At 38.9% G+C, this 23,849-nt stretch overlaps 1 protein-coding gene across 1 annotated transcript in view; it reads left to right on the plus strand.

Annotated features, from left to right (window-relative positions):
• The window catches only part of COL3A1 (collagen type III alpha 1 chain), a 52,027-nt gene that overhangs the window by 19,388 nt on the left and 8,790 nt on the right, over positions 1 to 23,849 (plus strand). Inside the window, exons 3-38 of the mRNA XM_071747790.1 lie at positions 679 to 717; positions 1,300 to 1,416; positions 3,187 to 3,258; positions 7,360 to 7,425; positions 8,024 to 8,077; positions 8,348 to 8,401; positions 8,542 to 8,595; positions 8,744 to 8,797; positions 9,200 to 9,253; positions 9,750 to 9,794; positions 9,995 to 10,048; positions 11,020 to 11,064; positions 11,813 to 11,866; positions 12,340 to 12,438; positions 12,552 to 12,596; positions 12,723 to 12,821; positions 13,548 to 13,601; positions 13,747 to 13,854; positions 15,054 to 15,107; positions 15,241 to 15,339; positions 16,182 to 16,235; positions 16,550 to 16,648; positions 16,801 to 16,854; positions 16,983 to 17,036; positions 17,574 to 17,627; positions 17,960 to 18,013; positions 18,252 to 18,296; positions 18,388 to 18,486; positions 18,592 to 18,699; positions 19,260 to 19,313; positions 20,276 to 20,329; positions 20,434 to 20,487; positions 21,059 to 21,112; positions 21,710 to 21,817; positions 21,989 to 22,042; positions 22,621 to 22,674. Of these exons, the coding sequence (XP_071603891.1) occupies positions 679 to 717; positions 1,300 to 1,416; positions 3,187 to 3,258; positions 7,360 to 7,425; positions 8,024 to 8,077; positions 8,348 to 8,401; positions 8,542 to 8,595; positions 8,744 to 8,797; positions 9,200 to 9,253; positions 9,750 to 9,794; positions 9,995 to 10,048; positions 11,020 to 11,064; positions 11,813 to 11,866; positions 12,340 to 12,438; positions 12,552 to 12,596; positions 12,723 to 12,821; positions 13,548 to 13,601; positions 13,747 to 13,854; positions 15,054 to 15,107; positions 15,241 to 15,339; positions 16,182 to 16,235; positions 16,550 to 16,648; positions 16,801 to 16,854; positions 16,983 to 17,036; positions 17,574 to 17,627; positions 17,960 to 18,013; positions 18,252 to 18,296; positions 18,388 to 18,486; positions 18,592 to 18,699; positions 19,260 to 19,313; positions 20,276 to 20,329; positions 20,434 to 20,487; positions 21,059 to 21,112; positions 21,710 to 21,817; positions 21,989 to 22,042; positions 22,621 to 22,674 (2,373 nt within the window). The remainder of the gene's footprint in view (positions 1 to 678; positions 718 to 1,299; positions 1,417 to 3,186; positions 3,259 to 7,359; positions 7,426 to 8,023; positions 8,078 to 8,347; positions 8,402 to 8,541; positions 8,596 to 8,743; positions 8,798 to 9,199; positions 9,254 to 9,749; positions 9,795 to 9,994; positions 10,049 to 11,019; positions 11,065 to 11,812; positions 11,867 to 12,339; positions 12,439 to 12,551; positions 12,597 to 12,722; positions 12,822 to 13,547; positions 13,602 to 13,746; positions 13,855 to 15,053; positions 15,108 to 15,240; positions 15,340 to 16,181; positions 16,236 to 16,549; positions 16,649 to 16,800; positions 16,855 to 16,982; positions 17,037 to 17,573; positions 17,628 to 17,959; positions 18,014 to 18,251; positions 18,297 to 18,387; positions 18,487 to 18,591; positions 18,700 to 19,259; positions 19,314 to 20,275; positions 20,330 to 20,433; positions 20,488 to 21,058; positions 21,113 to 21,709; positions 21,818 to 21,988; positions 22,043 to 22,620; positions 22,675 to 23,849) is intronic.

Here is a 23,849-nt window from a genome sequence, read left to right on the forward strand (position 1 = left end):
ATCCTGATAATAGAGGTCATGTAAACTGCTTCCTCCAGTCTCTTCCTTTAATATCTAAGTTTGGTCAGTGCATTGGAAGATGTCCTGCTGACCTTGGATGTTGTATAGGGAAATGCCACCTCCAAAGATCTAAGACAGTTTCAGGTGAATATTCTTTGCTACCACTAGCAGCTGAATGCATAATGTTCTGAGAATGCAGATTGTAACAGGTAACTGAATTATTAATTGAAAAATAAATAAATTGGAGAAGTGGGTAAGAGAAATTAAAGTTAACTACATTATCTTGCTTAACATACAGAACACAGAAGGATACAAGAAAACTGTTCCTTACAGCTTCCAACAGTGGACTTTTGTCCCCATTGTACTCAAGAGCAAGGCTCTACTGACTTCATTTGAGCCACCTTTTTGCCTACAGGAGAGGTGTAGCTTACTGATGAATCATGAAAATGCAGATAATAGGCTGACCAAAAACCCCACAGCTTTTAAATACACTAAATGAGAATAAATGGAATTAATTTGATAAATCTAAATTTCAATATTTAAATGTGCTTTCCTCTTGCTTATATATATACACACACATAGGTATAGATGGATGTAGATGTAGATGATGTAGATGTAGATGTTCTGCATTGCTTTTATTTTCTTTCCTAATTCAATTACTTTTCCATTTTTTTCTAGACTCCTGGAGCAGTAAGCAGAGGCCCCAAAGGAGACCCTGTAAGTGCAGATATTTTTCTTTCCCAAAGGAAACTAACAAAATCAAGAGCCAATTCCTGCAGTGCTATGTAGCCCGTTCAAGCTGCTGAGATACCCAGCTCTCACTGATGTCTGCAGTGTCTGCACCACTGTGCCACACATTTTTAGGTAGTCCTTGGGCTTCAAGGAAGCTCTCAAAAAGTTTTAAGTGGAAAAAGAGTAAGAGAGAGATTAAGTTTAGAACAAACTGTATTGCATTTGTTATTTTTTGTTATATATTTTCCCAGTAGAAAAGAAAATAATACCTATGGGCTGCAATAGATGTATTAATTTTAGATTCAGAAACTGACCTGGTTAATATTTCTAGCATGTCTGATCAAATATCAGCTGCAATAAGGCTCCAGCAGCTAAGAAGGGATTCCATGTGGGAATTTTGTCTGCTTCAGTGACCATTCAGTTGTGACAACAGTTGGGTTTACAGTGGGAAGGTTTCCCACCACCATCACACAGACTTTGTCACAAATGGAAGGATTTGTCCTCTGATGGCCTCACATCAGGAAGCAAGTGCCAACATCTGTGTCTTCTCTGCTTGTGTCTTTGCAGGGTTCTCCTGGGATTCCAGGCAGAAATGGTGCCCCTGGCCCTCCAGGACAGCCAGGGAGTCCTGGAGCTCCTGGTCCCCCTGGGATCTGCCAGTCATGTCCCAGTATAAATGGAGGTGTAAGTCATCATTCTGTTCAGCTCCTGCCCTGATGTTACAAGCACAGCAAGCAGTACTGTAGCCACCCAGTCCTTGCACTTTCTCATGGCCTTTGCTCTTGGTGACATCTCTCTCTCATTTATGCTTTTGAAAACTACAGCTGAGTGGGGTTTTGGTGTTATTTTGGGGGTTTGTCCACAAAATTTGGCTGGAGTGCTATTAATTCTCTGCTTTATCTTAGTTTTTAAAACTTTTGGAGCCTGATCTGATGATTTCATGTAATTCAGGCAAAATCTGTCCAGAAAGAAAGTATGCAGGAGGAAGTAAGCCCCCTCAAGCTTAATGGTTACAGAACTCTCTCACTTTCTTATATTTTATCAAATTCATGGTTAATAAAGAAACATTCCCAGACTAGGTGGAAAATCAAGTACTGTGCTTGCAGGGAAGTGCAAATTGTTGTGCTCCCTCTTTATTTCTGGCCCCCTGAATCTTGAATTCTTTCCTGAAAAAAGGTGACTTAGGGATTTGTTAAGGGAGCTGAGCCACAGCAAGTTCTTTGTTAAGACATGATGTTGTCTCCCATTCCATCAAGCTTTACAAGATGGGATTGCTTTAGCATGAAACTGTTAAAAATCATACATTAAAAAGAAATTGCTACTTTTTAACATAGGCTACTGCTTTTAGCTTCCATGTATGCTTCCCACTCCCAGGTAAGCCAAAAACTGAGGAAAGATGCTTTGGTTTTATTGAATTCTGAAAGGGACTGCACCTGAATGACTGAGATTCTGGGAGAGATACCCATGGATCACTTAACTGGTCTCAGTGGACATCACAAGAACCTACCAAGAGAGCTGCTGGGTTTGGGTTGACAGATGCAGGCAGAGGAGAGGATGAGAACTGCTCACCCACTCCTGTGCTGTAGCAAAGATTGTGCTGCTGCATCCTGATGAGAGGGTTGATATCAGGAGCACAGGAGGCATCTTGTACCTGCTGGTCCAGAGTGGTTTGGGTCATCAGGCAGAATGCTGCATGTTTCAACCTTTCCTGCTAAACCACCTCTGTGCCACTAATGCATAAACTGCATTCATGGTATAGTGGGTAACATATGCCAGTCAGGAGGCTTACATGGGAATTCCTTGGAAAACTGACTGTCAGATTTATGATTTTCTCTTTTTAAAACAACGTTTTGTGGAAATGAGTGTGTCAAAATCTTATCTGCTCTCAGAAAGGCCCAGAGCACTCTGTGCCTTGGACTCAGCTTCTGTTTGTATCAAGATAAGTTGTCAAAAGTATCAAGTCTTGGATGCTTGGGCTCAGAGATTTTGTATTTTAATTATCTGGAGTGAGAGAATCAACAGGAAGGGAGAAAGGGGAAGATGGAAAATGGCTTTGGGAAACTCCTTTGGTGTCAGCTCAGGCCAACAGAAATAAGACTGATAAAGAAATTGGGGGAAAACTTTAAAAGAGTCAAACAGGAAGCAGAAGAGGGGAGAGAAAGGTCATTTGTTGGCTCAGCTGAGTCCCAGCTGTCAAGATTAAATCTGGATGTGCTCAGCATAGGGAGCTAATGTTAGCATGACCCCAAAAGAAAGATATTGCTTGGGCTTCTCTTATGGGTAATTTTAAAATATAGCAGCTACATGTCAGACAGTTACTGCTCAATAAATACAAATGAATTATTTCCATACATTCACAACAGCAGTGCAGAAAATCACTTATTTGACTTTTAACAATCACCTTTTCTTTTTTTTTTTTTTTTTTTTTTCTTTCTTTTTCTATTTCTTTTACAGAGTTTTTCTCCACAGTATGACTCCTATGATGTGAAGGCTGGCTCAGCTGGTCTTGGTTACCCACAACCCATTGTAAGATAATAAAACCTTTTTCTGTCCTCCCTTTTTTTAAAAAGAACATATTTCCTACTTGTGGATTATACCTGGGATGTGTATATATCCTGATTTTAATTTAACTAGATAAGTTGCCATTTAATTGCTGCCTGCAAGTGGAATAAAATGTAAAGCAGCAGTTTGCTTGACAGTGGCATTCTAGAAACTATCTACATTTACCTGCATTTTTTGTCTTTTCTCTCTTCTCCTGTTTCTTACCTTCTTTTTCCTTGTTTTTCTCTGATTCACTGTTTCATGTTACCTCATATTTTATCTCTTTCTCCCTTGCATACCCTCCTCATTTATCTGCTTTGGTATTCTACTAATTTCTTCCTTTTCATCACTTTTTTACCATTTCCACTGTCCCTGATCTTCCTTTGTCCATTCAGTAGCATTCAGTCTCATCTCAGTATGACTCCATGCTTACCCCACACTTGTTTTACTTTTCCACAACTCAAATTTGTCTGATAACAAGTGAGTAAACCCCTCTTTAATCTTTTTTCTTTTTTCATCCCAGAACCAGTGAAAAGCTTTTCATTTTTTCATTTTATAATTTATTTTTTTTTAATTTTTTTTATTTTTTACCCACAGCTACTTTGTGTATTAAGGATGCTCTATCTGCCTGCTAGGCCTGGCTCAAGATTTCATTGGTTTTTTAGTGAGATAAAGCAAGGAAAACAGTTGAAACAGTTACGTGTCAGCTATGCCTCCCATATAAAATAAACTTCAGTGTTGCACCTCATGATTTTCCTTTCAGGCACTAGGATTTAGTGATGTTCCCCACTGATGCCATGGAGTGCTGCTGGTTCAGGCAGTCAGCTCTCTAGAGGCTGTGGTGAATTGTTGTTATTGGAAACTGGCTGCTGCTTCATTAAGCACACTCATTACTTTCAGTTCAATGATGCATAACAAAGTTTGGGTGTCACATCTTGCCCCATGCCAAGGCAACCATCTTACTTCTCAGGGTTCTATCAGATCACCGTGTGAAATAAATTTTAGTAAACATGACAGCTGTTTTTCCCAAAATATAGAATCATAGAACCATAGAATTGGCTGGGTTGGAAGGGACCTCAGGGATCACCAAGTCCAACCCTTGATCCACTCCCGCTGCAGTTCCCAGCCCATGGCACTGAGTGCCACATCCAGGCTCTTTTGAAATATCTCCAGGGATGGAGAATCCACCCCTTCCCTGGGCAGCCCATTCCAATGTCTGAGCACCCTCTCCAGAAAGAAATTCTTTCTCATGTCCAACCTAAACCTCCCCTGGCACAACTTGAGACCTCTTGTGCCCTCTTGTCTTGCTGAGAGTTGCCTGGGAAAAGAGCCCAACCCCCCCCTGGCTCCAACCTCCTTTTAGGGAGTTGTAGAGAGTGATGAGGTCTCCCCTGAGCCTCCTCTTCTCCAGCCTCAACACCCCCAGCTCCCTCAGCCTCTCCTCACAGGACTTGTGCTGGATCCCTTCCCAGCCTCCTTGCTCTTCTCTGGACCTGCTCCAGCACCTCAATCTCCTTCCTGAGCTGAGGGGCCCAGAACTGGACACAGGACTCAAGCTGTGGCCTCCCCAGGGCTGAGCACAGGGGCAGAATCCCTTCCCTGGACCTGCTGGCCACGCTGTTCCTGAGCCAGCCCAGGATGCCATTGGCCTTCTTAGTTCATTATTTTTCACTTTTATTTTCATCTGTTTATTTGTAGCTTGTTCATCTGCTAATATGATCATCCATGCATTGGTCTTCCTCAACCACCTGTTTTTATATTTTTGTTATTCATTTCTTTGTTTTCAGCTTCTCACAGTTTTTGTCCACAGCTTATCATATCACCTACATTTTGCTACTTGATGTCTTCATATGGGATGTGCTGAACCAGGCAGATAACCAAGACACCTTTCAGTTAACAAACATGCTTACTCCTTTCTGTTTAGGCATTTTGTTCTCAGGTGCTTGGTTATTTCTTGTGCTCTGATCCCTGGACTTGGGTTAAAGAAATAATAATTCAATTGGGTGCCCTAGAATGTAATCAGACAGAATTATGTGTATACTTCCATTATGTGTATATTTTTTTTATACTGCCTCATGCAATATATGACTGCAAAGCCAGGGACAGAGCAGTCATTGGCAGATGTGACTAAAGTGGCTAAAGCTAAATAATGTTTATCACTAACATTACATATTTAATAATTAATCTAGAAAATTCATTTACCAATTTTCAGCTTTAAATTTAAACAAATCTTCAAAGGGAAGAAATTTGGAAGACCAATAAAAAATGCCAGCTCTAGCACCAACATTTGTCCATGGTTATCCTGCCTGGTATTTCCTCAGTCACACAGCTCCCCACTACTGTCTTTTCAGTGGCTTTCCACTGCTTGTTGAGTGGTTTTGTACTTTATATCTGTTTTTCTTTACTTGCTCATATAACCTCCACATGGTCTCTTTGTCTCTTTCCACCACTGCACGTGTTCTAACCAAAACCTTCTCATCTCTTCAGTCAGGAGATGCTGTCAGCCAGCAGGCAACATGCTTAACTATCAGTTTATCTCCCCAGTGTGCACCTTGAAACAAAAAACTTAACATTTTCTTTGTTTATAGCCATAAGCCTAATCAATTGATTGTAACTTATGAGTCAATGGTTACAATTAATGGTAAGTCTGAAGTTATTTTGGACCAAATGAACTCCAGCAACAACAGTGAGGGGCTGCTCATGGTGTTCACAGGCTGGAAGCAGCCCAGCTGACCCTCTCTGTGCACTTAGAAAATATAAAATATTACAATTATTCTTTTTTTTAGATAAAAGACAGTCTGTGAGCTACTATTAACATAGTCTATATGTAGTACAGTAGTACACTATATTGTGCATAGCAGAATATTGTATCTATACTATTAATCTTGTATTATCAAAATTATGTTTCTGTCACATCTGCAATGCATGAGACTCTGTGCCAATATCCTATCAAACACATCATGTGCAACATCAAGCTATGGAATATAGGTCAGTGCTGCAGCACACAGTGACTCTCATGCAATTCATATACTTCATTTTCTTGGCTGAATCAGCCCCATGAAGAGTTTAATTTAACAAAAGCTTCCTTTTAAAAACCACCTATAGCTTCAGTAAATCACCATGCTAATTTTCACAGGTTTTCTGTTTTGCAGTACCAAATGCTTTTGTGATGGGTGATACAGGAAGCAGAAACATCAGCACTCACACAGATGGAGAATTTCCTTAATAATATTCTACTCCCTTTTTACCAGTTAAAATAAGGAACAGTATCACTAATTTAAATTAAAACACACACTTATTGGGATTTCATCCTCTAAAACATCTGCTGAATCCAGACATAATTTATTTTTTTATGGCTTAGTACTGATAAAACCCAGAAAATATTTCATTGGTGACAATGCTTGCCTTACTGACAGGTAACCTAAATATGACCTTAAGAGAGTTTACCTGTAAGTCCTAAGGAGTCTGGAGTTGTACAGACAGTTTATCATACAGAGCTTTTCCAATGAGTTGTCCAATAGGTCCTGAATGCAGGTAAGAAATACTTCAATCAGTTTTAGAAAGAAAAAAACCCAACCAGCAAACAAGGTTGGTTTTGATTATTTGGCTCCACCTCTGAAGATGTGGGGTGAAGATAATGGAGCTCAGTCACCTGGCAGAGAAACTGAAGTTCATTTGCTCTGTTAGACAACTTGAAGAGTTGCAGTTATCTATTCTTTCAGTTTAGGTACCTGAAAAGCTGAGCTGTGAGCATCCTTTGGGGCAGACTGGAGAAGGAGAAATAATTCAAAAGGAAAAAAATTACAGTGTGGAAAATATCTTGTGAAGACTGTTAGCTCAGGCTGCCAGGAGAAACCCAGTGATGCATTTTCTGAAGGGACTGCAGATCCAAAACAACACATTCAGCAATGTGTATATATATATATAATATATATATATATAACCTTCTTCCTTTTTACTGCATGTCACTGGGGATTTTTCTCAGTCCTAGTTAAAATTAATTTCACAGTTACTGCTGTGAATATATTAACCTTTATAGCTATAATACATGAATATAATGACTTTTTTTTTTAATCTGCACTATAGAGTGGCTTTCCAGGACCCCCTGGTCCCAGTGGTCCTCCTGGCCCACCTGGTCATGCAGGTCCTCCTGTAAGTAAAATTCATCTTTTCATAATCATTGCATAATCTTTTGTATGATCATCTCCCTTTTCCTGTCATAAATATTAGGTAAAATTTTCAACCAATAAATGTAGATACTATGCTGAATTATTTTTATGGATAAATGTCATCCTCTATTAATCAGGTTCTAGCAGCTACAAGACTCTGGCTGAGAGCTCTATGCTTGCCTAAGTCTCTGTGTTCCCCAGTGCTTTCTGCAGTCTTTGGGGTGTTGGCCAAGGTTGTTTTAAGACATGCCACTGCCCACCACCCTCTTCTAAGGCTCCCAAATGTTTAATAATACAAAAAATTAACAGGAGACATAGGAAACTGGGAATCCTAGTACACATTCCATGAACATACAAGGGGCCTGAGTTTTTTGGCATATGTCTCCTTTCAGAGAGGAAGTTCTACTTCTTTATCATGGAGTCATGTTCTGCTTTGTTCTGCTAGTTCCACCTAGGATCATTTGGTTCTGACTGGTTTTTTTCCTTACATTATGAGATTATTTTAAAATACAGTAGCACCATGGGATGATCAGTGCAATTGTTCACACCCTAATTTTTTTTTTTTTTTTTCTGCATTACAGGGCTCTGCTGGATACCAAGGTTCCCCTGGAGAACCAGGACAACCTGGCCCTCCTGTACGTACACATTATATATCACTGCATATGTTAAAGGCATCAATCTGTGCCACCACTGGAGTGGACTGAAGTTTTGTTGTTCATCTTGTCTGTGTACTAGCTCCTATGTCAAATGTACAAGTTTTTTATCACCTCAAATGTATTCTTTCTTTGAATGAGATTTAATATTTATTATTATTATTATTATTATTATTATTATTATTATTATTATTATTATTATTATTATTATTATTATTATTATTATAGTTACTATTAATTTTTTTTCTACAGGGACCTCCAGGGCCTGTTGGAATGATAGGGCCAGTTGGTCCGCCGGGAAAAGATGTAAGTTCACTACTATTCATCCAGTGATTAATAATGTTAGGTTTGAGTTGGTCTAATCTGCTGCATCTGCTGGGACTGTTTCTGTGCAAGGAACTGAAGCAATAACAAGGCAGTTAAAAAAATTTGTTTTCCTTCAATAGGGAGAACCAGGAAGACCAGGCAGAAATGGAGATCGTGGAATCCCTGGATTACCGGTATGGAAAAGCTCCCAGGAACAATGGTTTTCTAATCAAAGGTTTTGTTTTCCTGTTTGAAGTGAATCTGACACACCAGGAACTCTGGCTTGTGACCCTCATTCAGTAGGTATGGGATTTATTCACCTTTCTCTATTTGTATGTTTAGGGTCATAAGGGAATTCCTGGAATGCCTGGAATGCCTGGGATGAAAGGTCAACGAGTAAGTATTGATTTAGTGTTTGACTATAGAGTGCTGTTGTTTTTTTCAGTCATCAATGCCCAGTGAAGGAAACTGAATCACAGAGTTAAAAATCAGTTTCTGAACAATCTAATCTTACCTTCCATAACCAAGGCTGTTCAATTTCATCTAGTTACCTCACTTGTAGAGTTTCATCCCAAATGCTGGGCTTTCCAGAAGAGCATCCTTTCCTAACTAATGGCCATGGAGAGATGGAGGAGTCAAAATTTTCTTTCAAAAATTGTTCCAATACCTGGTAGCACTCATTTAAAAATAACCCCCTATATATAAGTTTGCCTTGAAGCTTAAAATGTCTTGTCTAAGAGGGATCAAGTTTTCCAGAACACAAGAGAAATACTAACCTCTGGTTTTCCATTCCCACAGGGTTTTGATGGAAAAGATGGTGCAAGAGGTGAAAGTGGTGCTCCTGGTCCAAAGGTAAAAAACTTTAGTGTCATCTTTGTGCTAGGTAGAATAATACCACCCATTGTTACATATCTACACTTTGTATAATATGCAGTTATAAGAATCCATTACAAATTAAAGAAACCAATTTAATATCTCCATTTAAAGAATGACACTTGGTCCAGTGGAGTTTGGTGTGCTGAACCACCTCATTTCCCAGTTTTCCAGCCCTGACAAAGATGAGATTCCAAAATAAAAGGACATGCCTGGATCATCCAACTTTGTTGCATAATTTTAGAGGACTGAGTCATCTTGATTTTTTTTTTTTCTTTTTCTGTTTGAATATTTTGTTCTGACACTGACTGGGATGTCTCAGCCCTCTCAGCCCTCAGTTCACGCTGAGAGCACTCAGGACCACACGTGGCTTGGGCAATGGATTGGGCTGTCTTGTTTCTGTGTCTCTTTCCCTTGAGTAAACCAAGAAATGTCACATCACAGATAATTCCTTGGTGTTTTCTTTCCATAACAGGGTGAAACTGGTCTTCCTGGAGCCAATGGATCACCAGGCCAACCGGTAAATATGTGCATCCCGTAGTATTGAAATGGAAGTGCTCATGGCATTTCCCTGCTAACAGATTTACTCATCTTTCTTTCAATTTTATCCCACAGGATGCTTTGAAAAATACTGAGACATGCAAATAAGAGCAATGTCTCTTTGATAAGCCATATTATTTTGGAAGCTGTGTAGCTGACTTATTTTCTTATCTTTTCTAGGGACCAAGAGGTCCAGCTGGTGAAAGAGGAAGACCTGGGAATCCTGGTGGCCCTGTAAGTAGCTGTTGTTCTTATCCAGAAGCAGCACATATTTTGTTTCAGTATGTTGATGATTCCATACTTCATAGATTGAATTTTTTAATCTGCTTCTAGGTAAAACTATTTTAATGCAAAGAATAAGAAAACCACAAAGTGTCTGTAAAATCATACATGAAAACTTTTAAGTCCCCAGTTAGATGTAACACTTTTAACTGACAACATGCTCCCTATCTTACTCTGTTTCCTTTTTAAATGAACAGCACACATGTTGAAGGAGAGTTCAGTGTTTGACCAAAAGCTCAGATTCATCAGGAGGAAGAGGGAGAAGGAGTGGAGGCAAAAGTCAGCAATGGAAGGCAGGGAGGAACATGTGCAATCTCAGAAGAAACCTGTAGGAAAAAGACATATTTGCTCTTTTACTAATATTAGGATATATTCTTTGTTCTGAAGTCATAGTTCATAGCATCCAACATAACAAAGCACAGTTAATGTACAATAACTAGCAACTCCATTGTACAAAAACTACATAACCTGAGCAGCAGAACTGGCCTAATGTGTCTGTAAGGTAGGCAGAAGGATTTAAAAAACATAAAACTCCATGTTGGGTTTTTGAAGTGAAGTTGTAGTCTTTTATGTGGATTAGAAGTAGCTTACTTTGAAATATGCAACACCTATTGCAATCTTACTTATTAACCTTAAGAATTGGCCACCCAGATGGGGCTTTGTAATTGTTATTTCCTCTTAAGAAACCTAAAAAGAATACATGTTTGCATCTTGCTGTCTCAACATTTCAGCACAAGTCACATAAAGTGCCTGATATCCCTTCAATAATAGTTAATTATTATTTCAGAATTTCAGAGTTGAGGAATCCTTGTGTGATGGTAAATTGAGTGTGAATGTACAGGCACAAAAAGATGAGTTTGGGGCCCGGGAGCATATGGGGTTTGTGTGGTGCTCTGTACACAACACCTCTCTTCTTTCTTTAGGGTGCCCATGGCAAAGATGGATCCCCAGGAGCAGCAGGCCCACCTGTAAGAAGATTTGCAGATGTTTGACTTTAAGTATTTGTGTTGCTCAGATCCAGTTACTTCTAACTGATGTTCTGCAGTGCCAGCAAACCCAAAACAGGGAGAGCACTGGCTTAAGAATGAGCATTTTATTGAATTCTATTTCACTAATGTGTCAGTTCAGGTGCTTGATGCATGCAGTGAAATAGAACTTGAAGCATGCAGTGAAAAAGTCCAAACCCAGCTTGTTCTCAGAGAACATATGGATGGCCAGAATTGCTGGTCTCTCTGCAGATCAAATTTTTATTTGCTTTATCAAATACATTATTTAACTGTATGAGATGAGCACAGATTTTTCTTTCCCTTCTGCATAGAAACCTAAATGTGTCTACTCATACATGTGACAGCTATGTTGGCTCCTTTCCCTCCTACACCCTTTTTTTTTTTTTAAATTAAAACAATTTTTGTACATTTTTTTATAATTTAATCACTTTAATGATAGCTTCCTTTCTTTTTGAAATTAACAACACAAAAATTTAGCTGAAAATGTAAAATTCAGGATATCTAAGATGTAGGTGTGATATTTTAGGTCTAGCCAAACTTCATCTTCTACAGCATGATTTATAGTTGCTATTTTGCCAGGTGTTTCCTTACTCAGAGAATAATCTTGTAATCAGACTTTTTTTTTTTTTTTTTAATTATGTTTTAAACCTAAGATTAACTCCACATGGCTTTTACCTCTTGAATTAATAGTATTTCTTTCACTTTTAAGGGTCCCCCAGGCCCCCCTGGCACTGCAGGATTCCCAGGCTCTCCAGGTTTTAAGGTATTCAGCCGAAGCTGCATCCTAAGAGAGGATCTGATCCTTTCTCTGTTTAGCCAGCTTGTGTTGCCATACATCTTTATTTTATGAGGCCTCCTTTTTCTGGCTGCTCTTGCAGTGCTTGCAAGCCTAGAACTGATGTGTTTCCACATGCAGCACGAGACAAACCCAGGCCTCATCACGAATATCCACTCCAAAACACCACTAAGTGGTAGAGCCAATGCTTTATGTTGCCTTATGGGAGGGGCTCAAGTGATCTTCCCCCAGCTGGAGGAGACAAGGAGCATGAGCTGGCTGGAGTGGAGGGGTTGCCACGTTGATTCAGCTCCTGCACTCAGGTGATGATGGTGGTAACCTTCCTCCCAAATCACACAAAGATGCCAGAGCAGAGGGAGAAGCCATGAAGCTGAATACTTATTGCCCCTGGAGACAAGATGCAAATGCATTCATCTTCCCATTCTGCTGTTTTTCCACAGGGTGAAAGTGGTCCTCCAGGTCCTGCTGGTTCTAGTGGTAGTCCTGGAGAGAGAGGGGAACCTGGGCCTCAGGGTCATGCTGGGCCACCTGGGCCTCAGGTATGTAAATACAACATGGGAAGTGGCAAGTCCTTCACCACCTGCTCTTCACATCCTTTGGTTTAAGGATGCTGGGCTAGAAGCATCAATTACTCAGACATTTCTTTTTCCAGGGACCTCCTGGAAGAGCTGGAAGCCCTGGCAACAAAGGTGAAATGGTGGGTACTTTCACATCAGTTTTGTGAAAAAAAAAAATTAGTTTTTTTGGGCACTCTGTTTTTGAGGGTGACTCTTTGGACTGGACCATGCTCTGTTCATCCTGGTCTCTTTTTGCCTCACGACAGGGACCTTCTGGCATTCCTGGTGCTCCTGGTCTGCCAGGAGGCCGTGGTCTTCCTGGTCCTCCCGGTGCAAGTGGAAACCCTGGAGCAAAAGGCAACCCGGTGAGTTACTGATATTCATTGTAATATTCATTACACTGGTTGTACAAATAGGTTGGAGGTAGTTCTAAAAGCATTAAAAAAACCCACATTGCATTTGTCCTGTTCACTTGAAATGGCTTATAAATTGTATTATAATAACAATTGAAATTATTTTTATAATCATGTATCTTTCCCTTTCACACATTATATAAAAATTATACATAAATATGATTATTATTTACCTTCCTAAATTATCTATCAAACCAGAAACATAAGAGAAAAATAATTCATCTCAAATTACTACATTAGGTAAAATCTGCTATTATAAAACCCTAATTTCACCTGCTCAAATTGCCCTGGACTTGAATCTACAGTCCACACTACACCTTGAGAGTTGTACCTGTTCCTACACTGCTATTGACCCCAGTGTGATCTGATAGCCTTACACTACACGTAGTCCTTTCTCAAAGAAACACTCAGGGACTTCAAGTAGAAGTCAGAACCATGTCTGAAATAGCTCAAAAACAGACACAAAGTTTTACTCAGGGTTGTTCAAGATTGTATCACTTCTTTGCTGGATTGTTAAGGAGCCCCATGCATTCCCCATCCAGGTTCAAGTAGTGTCTGCTAATTCGTTTGCAGCAAAATAAGGAAAAAAGAGTCAAAAATTTGAAAGATATCATGGCTATTTCTAGAATAATATCCTGTTGAAATTCATAATTTTAATGGGATTTTTCTCCTGTTTAGGGAGAACCTGGCAAGAATGGTGCAAAGGGAGATCCAGGCCCAAAAGGGGATCGTGTAAGTGATTTTCAAATGATTCCTGAGAATTCTACCCAGGAAGTCTGGACCCTGAATCATTCCCCATTTACAAACCCAGGGATTTTCTTTTGGAGACTTTTGACTTCACTGATGAGGTGGGTTTTTTTGTTCTTGTTGTTGCCAGGGTGAAAATGGCACCCCAGGTGCTCCTGGACCTCCTGGGGAGGAAGGCAAAAGAGGTGCAAATGGTGAACCTGGCCAGAATGGTGTACCTGGTACACCTGGAGAAAGGGTAAGCTGCTGTGCCCATGTTCAGGGGGTACATTCTGAGCTAACAAAGGGACAGAGAAATCAAAAATACTTTTTTTTCTTCTCAGTAGAAGTTCTCAGCAAATTCCAGATGTGAAAGTGGGTTACAAAACTTGGGAGAATTCTTATCTGCTTCCTAATCTGAATTGCAGTGCTTGGATCTATCTTGGGCTGAAATAAATTCATTATTTTTATTTTTTTAATATTGAAGTAGTGACCTTATATTCCTGGAAGTTGTATCAAAAGATTTGTGCTGAAGAGCAACTGTAAACTGAGAGAAATATACAGTGGGGAAAAAAAGGTATAAAAATCTCAAAGTTACTTCTCAGTAAATTAAAATGAACAATGACAAAATTTCAGATCTGGCAAGTGAAATAAACACAAATTCTTCTACATTTAGGATATAAATTTATGTCAGCCCCTTTACTGTCAATAGATCTTAAAAGTCATTAGTGTCAATAACAAGGATTTTGTCAGGGTGTCTGTTATGTTATTACATCTTTATCTCCAACAGGTTGGTTGGCTTGTAGGTTCACTAACTTTCCAAGGAGCATTCTCACAAAGGAATCCCTGAATTGATTTATTCAACAAAATAAATGACAAAGGTCTTTGCAATTTTAGATTTCTCTTCCCAACAAAACCAAAAGAAATTGTGCCTATCTATTTATAAATCCTAATGTAAGAACTGATTGCAGTAGCTGCTGAAACTATGAGGAAACCAAAGATGCACAATGAAAAAATTAAGCATGTTAAATACATAAATGGGGCTGAAAAATAGATTTTATAATTCAAATTTTTTGCAAGCAATGAAGACAGTAGGTAGTAAATATAAACATAAGACAATACAATTGAGCTTTTCTCAATATTGAATTAGAAGAAAATAATTGGTCAAGATTAAATGTGGTCTTTTTTTTTTTATATGAACTTAGAAAAATCATGAATACTAATGCAGGGCTGGTTAAAAATAATGGAAGGTGGTCCATGGAAGGTTATAGGAAGGTTATAGCCAAAGAGAAAATAGTTATATAGACTTTCTTTCTTCAGTGAAATGTTATTTCTTTCTTTTTCTTTCATTAATTTTCATAATACTACACCTAATAATAAATAGTTTATTTAAAAAACCAGTTGCCATTACCCAAGTTACATCACCCATGATCCATATTTTGTTCTTTCCTTTGGCAGGGCTCTCCTGGTTTCCGTGGCTTACCTGGTACCAATGGGCTTCCAGGTGAAAAGGTATAAGTTTGCTTCTAAAAAAAAAGCTTCTAAAAAAAAAAGTTCTGGAGAACCCATGTGAATTTGATTGGACAACTTCAATTTCAGTACCATACTGGTTTCCTGGCTGTGAATTTCAACCTCTCTTTTTCAGGGTCCTGCAGGTGAACGTGGTAGCCCAGGTCCTCCTGGCCCCAGTGGACCTGCAGGAGAGCGTGGACAAGATGGAGGCCCAGGACTTCCTGGATTAAGAGTAAGACAGGAAATCTCCAAGAAAATTATAGAATGAGATGTAAAATACTTAGAATATATTTAAATATATTAAAAATTTCCATATTATTTAAATAGGACTAAATTTAACATTTAAATAACTGAATTATACAGTAATTTCAATACACTGAAGTGCTTAACTTGTGTTTATTGCTTCTGTACAATTAAAGCAAATAAGCTGTTGGTCAGATTTTCACAGTACATATCAAGGAAATTTTAAGAGACACCCCATTGTGTAAAATGTACAGAATGTGGCAACATTCTGTGGGCTGTACTAAGAATTAGCAACTGCTGGCAACAAACACACTGAAGGTCAAAAGTCAGCCAGGCTGCAGGGTTCCGGGAGCTAAACAAGATTTTACTGGAAATAAAAATTAATTACTCAAAATCTAACAAAAATATTTAAAAACAGAAAACAAGTTCACCAAAATCTGTTATGAATTCTGTTGCTTTTTAGTAGAGGTACGTAGTAAAAATGGCTTCATTCCTTGTTTTATCATCTGAAACTACTTTTTTCCCAAATAATGAAAGAATACAGGTTTTTGGTCATGTTGATTAGTGTCTGATACCTCGATTATATGCAGTCACTCTCACAGAAAACAATAAACCCCCCAAAAATGAATTTTTAACTTTCTCCAACATCTCCTTAATGGGATGAGGAGGAATGGGTGGAGTTTGAATCTTTATTTAAGAAGTTAAAACCAAGGAAGGAATTTAAAATGCATGTATGCACATAGATATGTGTGTGTGTAGTATTTATTTATTGTAATTAATTACTCTACCTTTTAAACTGAAGAATAACACCTTTTCTTTCTTTAATTTTAGGGTTTGCCAGGAATACCAGGAAGCCCTGGAAGTGATGGGAAACCTGGTCCTCCAGTACGTACATAGCACAAGTATTTTATGCTGACTCTCATCCCATATTATCTGCTGCTTTCACAGTCAGATTAATTATCTCTTTTATATGTTTTTTTTAATTTGCAGAGCACTTCATAGTGCAGTAACATCCTGTAAACCTTATCATGTAATTCTGTTTAAAATACAGAAGTTTCTTTGCAATACAAACCATACAAGCCTTGTATGTCAATATTTCGAGCCTGCTCTCACCCTCACTCACTATTTAATGAGTTATGGATATTAATTAATTTCACCTAACAGATCCTATGGTTTCATTTCTCTTTTGCTTATCCCAGGGCAACCAGGGTGAATCTGGACGTTCTGGTCCACCTGGTCCCCCAGGTCCACGTGGTCAGCCTGGTGTAATGGGTTTCCCTGGTCCCAAGGGCAATGAGGTGAGTGATATTTCTCCACTTCTCCTCTGCTGATGCTTCCTCAGACAGCTGATAAATTGCTCAATAGTGGGGGGACCTGGTGCTGCAGCTTTGGGTGGTTCCATCCTGACCAAAACAGAGAATCTAAATGTGATTTTTTTCTCTTTTGTCAGGGTGCACCAGGTAAGAATGGAGAAAGAGGCCCTGGTGGACCACCTGGAACACCTGTAAGTTTCATTAAGATTTTGTTTAATTGCATAATAATCCAACAATGGCATAATGTTAATAATAATTTTGTGACTCTCATAAAAATTTTATCAACCTATAACCATATCTTAATTTTCTCTTTGCATAGGGTCCAGCTGGAAAGAATGGTGATGTTGGCCTGCCAGGTCCTCCTGGACCTACTGTGAGTGTGGTAGTCCCATGAGAGACAATTCTCAGTTACTGACAATTAGGTGTCAGTAAGGTGGTCTGGCATCTGCAGAGAGAGACTGGGATTTTGGGGGGAGGAAAATATTTTTAATGTTCTACAAAAATCTTCTTTTATGAGGAGAAATGAAAGAGCTCTTCTTAGATGTTACTTTAATAAATCACTACTCAGAACTCTGTGTTGGGAGCTGAGTGGGGTATACCTAGTACAAGTTGCAAGGACAAGTGAGTTTAGAGTTCTTGGGGACCTGGCACCTCCTCAAACTGCAGATGAACTCTGCTTCCTTTAGCTTTTCTCAGATTTTCAGACTGGTATCAAGCACAAGTGTGTCTGCTGAATTACTTTAATGGTTGGAGTGAAAAGAACACCAAGATGCATTTGTGTTTGGGGTCGTCCAGTGTAGGCAACATATCATGATAAGGAGACATGATTAGAGGTCGTGTGGAGGTTGAAATATATATTGAAATGTTCTCAGGCAATTTTTACTTTTTTCCCCCTCTTTTGTTTTGTTAGGGTGCTTCTGGGGAGAGAGGAGAACCAGGACCAGCAGGCCCACCGGGCCTCCAGGTGCTGTGTGCTTATTGTTTATTTGGTTTCTGCTTCTTTTAAATAGCCTAAAAGACAAAAACACACAAAAAATTAAATGTCATATTTTGAAATAGGACAGATGAGCCACTTTTCAAAAGTTATTGCTTGCTTTTTCATAATTGCAAACCAGATGGCTTGCTCAATAGATTATGCCAAACAAAAATCTCTGGCAATCCAGTTATCACCTTTGACTTTGTAAAGGATTGAAATGAGCTGGGTATACATCTTTCTGTCAAAAATTTTTTTAAGAAAAAATTAGTTAAATAGTTAAAACTTTTTAACAGAGATGATAACACTGTTCCTTCATATAGGGATTGCCTGGTGGACCAGGACCAGCTGGAGAGAATGGAAAGCCTGGAGAACAAGTAAGAAATAGTTCCTTTTTTTAAAAAAACAAAAAAACAACTAACAAGGAATATATGAAAGTATATAAGATATATGAGAAGATCTTCCTAGATTATGTTTCAGACAGCCATCAGCTCTCTGCAGAAGATAGGAATCTGCTGTAAGGAATAATAGGCAAGACAAACTGGGTGCCAGGCAGAGGACAGATGCTTTGAGTAAAACACATGGGTAACTTGCATTTATTTTTCTCATAAACAGGGACCAAAAGGTGAAATTGGAGGCCCTGGATTCCCAGGCCCTAAGGTAAATCACACCCCAACAGTTCTATGATTACCTCAAGGAACTAATGACTGGTGGGCCTGACAGCACAGAATAAAACATTTCTTTGCCATAGGGTGAAAATGGTATCCCAGGTGAACGTGGTGCTCAGGGTCCTCCAGGACCTCCTGGAACAAGAGGTGGCCCAGGTCCTGCTGGCTCAGAAGGTGCCAAGGTACCCACAGACTTGCAGGCTTCCTGCTATTATGTGCATAATTCAGGTTTTGGGTTGTTTTTTGGGTTTTTTTATAATTCTTTTCTGATTTTTGTTATTCTTTAGGGTCCTCCTGGGCCCCCTGGACCTCCTGGAGGCACAGGGCTGCCTGGCTTACAGGGAATGCCAGGAGAAAGAGGAGCTTCTGGAAGTCCTGGACCAAAAGGAGATAAGGTAACACACCCACACACACACTCTGCCAATTTTCTGCAAAATCAGTGTTAGCTTCCTACAACGCCCTGGGTTTGTTCATGTCTTCTCTTCTGGATTGATTTGAGAGGTTCTGACTGTGCAGTTGCTCTGGCTGTGTGATATGGGCCCTACAATCTAAAAAAAAACCATAGGTATTTTCAGCCAGTTAATACATGCTACATATTTTGCTTTGTTGGGATATATGCAGTTCATATATGCTACATATTTTGTCCTGGGGGGCATCAACATAGTTCTAGTGCAGCAAATAAACAATGAGAAGAGTTCAGACCATGAGCAAACATTTTGCCATAGACTCCATTTTTTACTCAGTCTGGGTTTTTTTCCATCAAAGTATTCAGGACCTGATGCTGAATACTGGGCAAAATGTCATCCCTGATCACAATAAGGAAAACTGTTTATTGAGATACCCTCTGCTGGAGATCCACTCCATATTAATGTTTTAATTCTTCCTTTTCTCTCCCCTTGATGTTTATTTTATGCTTACTCTTTTGCTCCTGCTTTTTACTTCTTATGCTTGCTAGGGAGAACCTGGTGGCAAAGGTGCTGATGGCATTCCTGGTGCAAGAGGAGAGAGAGTGAGTACTTTTTAGACATTTAACAGTTTATCAATTAATTTCACATACCCTACACATAGGACATGAGTAAACTTACAGTGAAGAAATACTGGTAAATACTGGTAAAGTAGTAATCCCATTGTATTTCATTCCAGCAGTGCAAATCTGGTTTCATGAATTAAATTAGGCTTAATATTAGGTGGGTTTTTTTTTTTTTTTTTTTAGTGATTACATCTGCTTGGGAGTATATCAATATAAAATACATTTTTTTACAAGCAGAACTTTACAATTATTTGGGACAAATCTAGGAGGGAAAATAATGATACAAAAGTAGAGAAAATGTTGATAAAAAGGCACAAAAAGACATCATTATAGTATTTATTCTCATATAGAATCCTTCTGTAGGTCACTCTATGGTACCTTTATACATCTATATAGCATATACACATAAAATAGGTACTTGAAATATATACATATGCAAAATGAGTACACAGAAGCATATATACACCAAAACATTGAGGGATGAAAAATATAAAAATGCATCTTGTGTGAGTTAGGGGAAACATAAAAATGTATTCCAAGCCATCAGGTATGCATTCAGTTCTCAAGAGAGGAGTCAGGAAGTTAGACAAGAGATGTTGAATGTATCTATGTGAAAAGTTAGGGCAGTGGATAACTCCTATTGAAAGAGATCTACCATTGAAAGAGACCCATTAAAATCAGGTGATTTGGGAGTAGGATTAAATGATGGGGAAAAAAAAAAAAAAAAAAAAAAAAAGAGGTGAAATCAACTAGAGATACCTGACACCATAAAATGGTGTGATCTCAGTGCCACCCCAGAACATAGTGTACAGCACACTGGCATTGCAGGCTTACTTCCATTTAAATAGCTTTAGCAACCTGCTTACACTGAAATATAAATGCCACCAATCAAAATGAGGCATTAACTTTGATCCAAAATATAATGTTTTCTAATTCTTTAGGGTAACGTTGGTCCCATCGGTCCTCCTGGTCCTGCAGGCCCACCTGGAGACAAGGTGAAGCACCCTCCCTGGTTGTGTTTGATACTGCAAACTGGCACACTGGTGTTTGCCACAGGGGGAGAAGACAAACACCCAGTAACCATCCTTCTTCCTTACAGGGAGAGACTGGTCCAGCAGGTGCCCCAGGTCCAATGGGCTCCCGTGGTGGTCCTGTAAGTGCCAGCCCTTCCCTTGCACTACAACTTGCCCAGTGCAGACATCAGTGTTGTCCCTACACATTCAGGAACACCTGGGGCTTGAGTCCAACATAAACTAAGAATATTTGGCTCCTATTGAGCCTTGGGGTTCAGAGGGGTTAAGAACTGCATAAAACCAGTGTTTCCAACACTGTAAAGGGGTCAGAAGCCTGCAGTGACAGGGCAAGTGTGAGCAGTGGTTGTTTCCATCTTGCCTTACAGTTAAGTAAATTTTCAGAATATTCATATGCTTGTATTTCCATTTTAACCTGGTAAAACAGCTCGTCTGGAGCTCAGTAGGATCTGGGGAACAGCACAGATTGTGCTGAGGGTCTATACAGGTGTAACTGAGCTTTGTCACACTTCAGGTAATCAGCAGATAACCAGGACATTCCTGAACAGAGCTCAGGAGCAACTGTTTGGGTGGTTTGTTTGGTTTTTTTCCTCCTAGGGCTGAGAAAACAAAACTTTGAGCATTCTCTAACTTGTAAGGTGAAGACTGTCTGTGTAATACCTCCCATTGCTCATTCCATGCTGTTTTCTGCAGGGTGAACGAGGAGAACAAGGTCTTCCTGGGCCTGCTGGCTTCCCTGGAGCTCCAGTAAGTATAAATACTCAAAAGGAACTGAATGTGATTATCAGGTTTTCGTGTCTCTAAGTTGATCCACTTCTCAGAAAGGTTTGCTGTAACCCCTTTAATACACATTCCTGCTACATGCATTTGAGTTAGAAGAAGTGCAGATGATTCCAGAAGACTCCAATTAATTGGGAAAATGATCAAAAGGGAAAGCACCAATTTAAAATATAGAGAAAATGCTACTGGCTTTTGAAATCTAGCTGACTGGTGAGAAAAATACTGGATAAATGAAGCACAAGAAGACATCATGATAGGGAGATGGCTTAGGGCTTGGCAGTGCTGGGTTAATGGTTGGACTTGATGATGGTAAAGGTCTTTTCCAACCTAAACAACTCTGTGATTCATTTGCTTCCTGTACTCAGTCACACATGGAGCAACATTTCTGTATCCTTCCCTTCGTGCACTGGTAAACCAATAGAGTTCAACTGAATTCACATTTAATTTAATATTTAAATTCCCTGAAGAAGAACATCAGGATGTTCACTCCTCGCAGTGATATCATTGGCTTTTCTTTTTATTATTTTTTTTTTTTTTCATAACGTAACTATAATTTTTCTACAGGGCCAAAATGGAGAACCTGGTGGGAAAGGAGAGAGAGGCCCACCTGGTCTCAGAGGAGAGGCTGGACCCCCTGGAGCTGCAGGTCCACAAGGTGGTCCTGGTGCACCAGTAAGTTTTGGCTTTTCCTCATTGTATAAAGAGGTTTCTTCAGTTCTCCCTCAGCCTCAAGGTGCAAGCACTCAAAGTGCAAGCATCTGAACTGCCTGAAACTCAATGGCACTTCCTATGATTTTAATTTATTTATCAAATCATTCACTTTATCTGTTTCCTTCTCTCTAGGGTCCACCTGGTCCCCAAGGAACAAAAGGAGAACGTGGGTCTCCTGGAGGCCCTGTGAGTATCTCTTTGAGTTAGTCACTGATAAATGACTGATCTGTTGCAATAAATGTGATGTAAATGGAAAACAAGACCTTCAGTGACTTCAGTGTCTGCAGTTCAAGAGTAATTAAAGTGTTTCAGAAGGAGCAATTAAATTCTGGGTGTTCAGTGATTTGGACTACATTCATTTTAATATAAGGTGCAAAAATAACTTTTGGCACAATGACCCAAAGCTATAAAATTACTTATCTCAGCACTTAGTAAATTTACATACCATCTTTGCCAAGCTTCTCAGAGCCCATTAGCTCAGCTTTGGATAACATATGAGACCTGACATCCCCCCCAAAAAATAATTAAGAAGATTTAAAAAAAAATAATTGTGAACTTCTTCAGTCCCAGGACATTTAATTTAGGTTTATACAACAGCTAAATATAATTCCAAGTCAGCTGTTGTATAAAAATCCATTTGGTCATGTATTCTGCTACATGCATTTGAGTTGGAAGAAGTGCAGATGATTCCAGAAGACTCCAATTAATTGGGAAAATGACAATGCCTTCAGAAAATGACAACTAAAAGTATTGATTTCTCTTAGGGTGCTGCTGGTTTCCCTGGTGCTCGTGGTCTCCCTGGTCCCCCTGGAAGCAATGTAAGTTGTCCTATCTCCTTTTCCTTTTGTTCTTATCTCCTGGATGCATTTGGATGTACATTAATATATTAAACTGCATTAAGCTGCATGCACCTTGACATGAATGTAACATCAGCAAAAGCATCCTGAATATAGTGTTTGCATTTAGGAAAAACTTCTGCAAAAGAGGGCTTACAATCTTATTTCCCATGGAGTAACAACTCATTCACTTACTCTCTTGATACTCCTTCTGTTCTGGTTTGCTTTCCAAAGCCCATCAGAGTTAGTAGAGTCCTTCTCCTGGATCAGATCCTTGAATAGTTCTGTTGGTGGTAGATATTCTGTCTTCTCTCTTCCTCTTTGGTGATGCAACAAATATTCAGTTAAGTATCTTAAACTTGTACACAGTCTCAAAAGTACATTTTGGAGATCACTGTTGAGAATTTTTTTTAGTTGCCTCTAGAATAAAATGGAAAAAGATTATTAAATCTTAGAACAGAGAAGTTCAGAAAAATACTTGGGGAAATTTTTCTCCTTTATTATATGGCCTATATCTTCAGTTTGATCTAAGAGTCTGCAGTTTCCTAATATAAAAATGTGTGCTGCTGCATTAACTCATCCCAGCATCTTATACACTGGGTGTGAAGAAAAGGTGTTTCACAATATCCATGTATGTTCAACATGAACCTACTTTTGATTTATATAGTAAAAGTAAGATTCTGATTTTTGGTTATTTAAGAATTAAGAAAATACAAAGAATATAATAGATTTTAGTTTAAAATCAATATTAAGCTATGCCTTGTACGTTAACTGAGATATGAGGTAAAAAACTTTTATGTTTGAATAAACAGATGTTTGGGTTTTGTCCTATAGTGACAGACAGGTGCAAATTAGAATATTGCTAAATAAAAAGAAAAAGTGGGATTTTTTTTTTTTTAATTTTTTGAGCTGCTATTAAAGATGACATAATTATTTCCATTGATTGGCTAAGCTAAGAGTTTTAATGAAAGACATAATTATTTCCATTGATTGGCTAAGCTAAGAGTTTTAATGAAAGACATTTCATTCTGCATGTGTCCAAAACACCACCCTTGAGGTGTCTGCAACTATTTCAAATTTCTGGCAGAGACCTGGGTGAGGAACATGTATCCTGTGAGGGATGCATTACAAAAACTGAGCATCCCAACCAGGCATGA

Source organism: Heliangelus exortis, chromosome 6 (genome assembly GCF_036169615.1).
Source record: "Heliangelus exortis chromosome 6, bHelExo1.hap1, whole genome shotgun sequence".
NCBI classification, from domain to species: Eukaryota; Metazoa; Chordata; class Aves; order Apodiformes; family Trochilidae; genus Heliangelus; species Heliangelus exortis.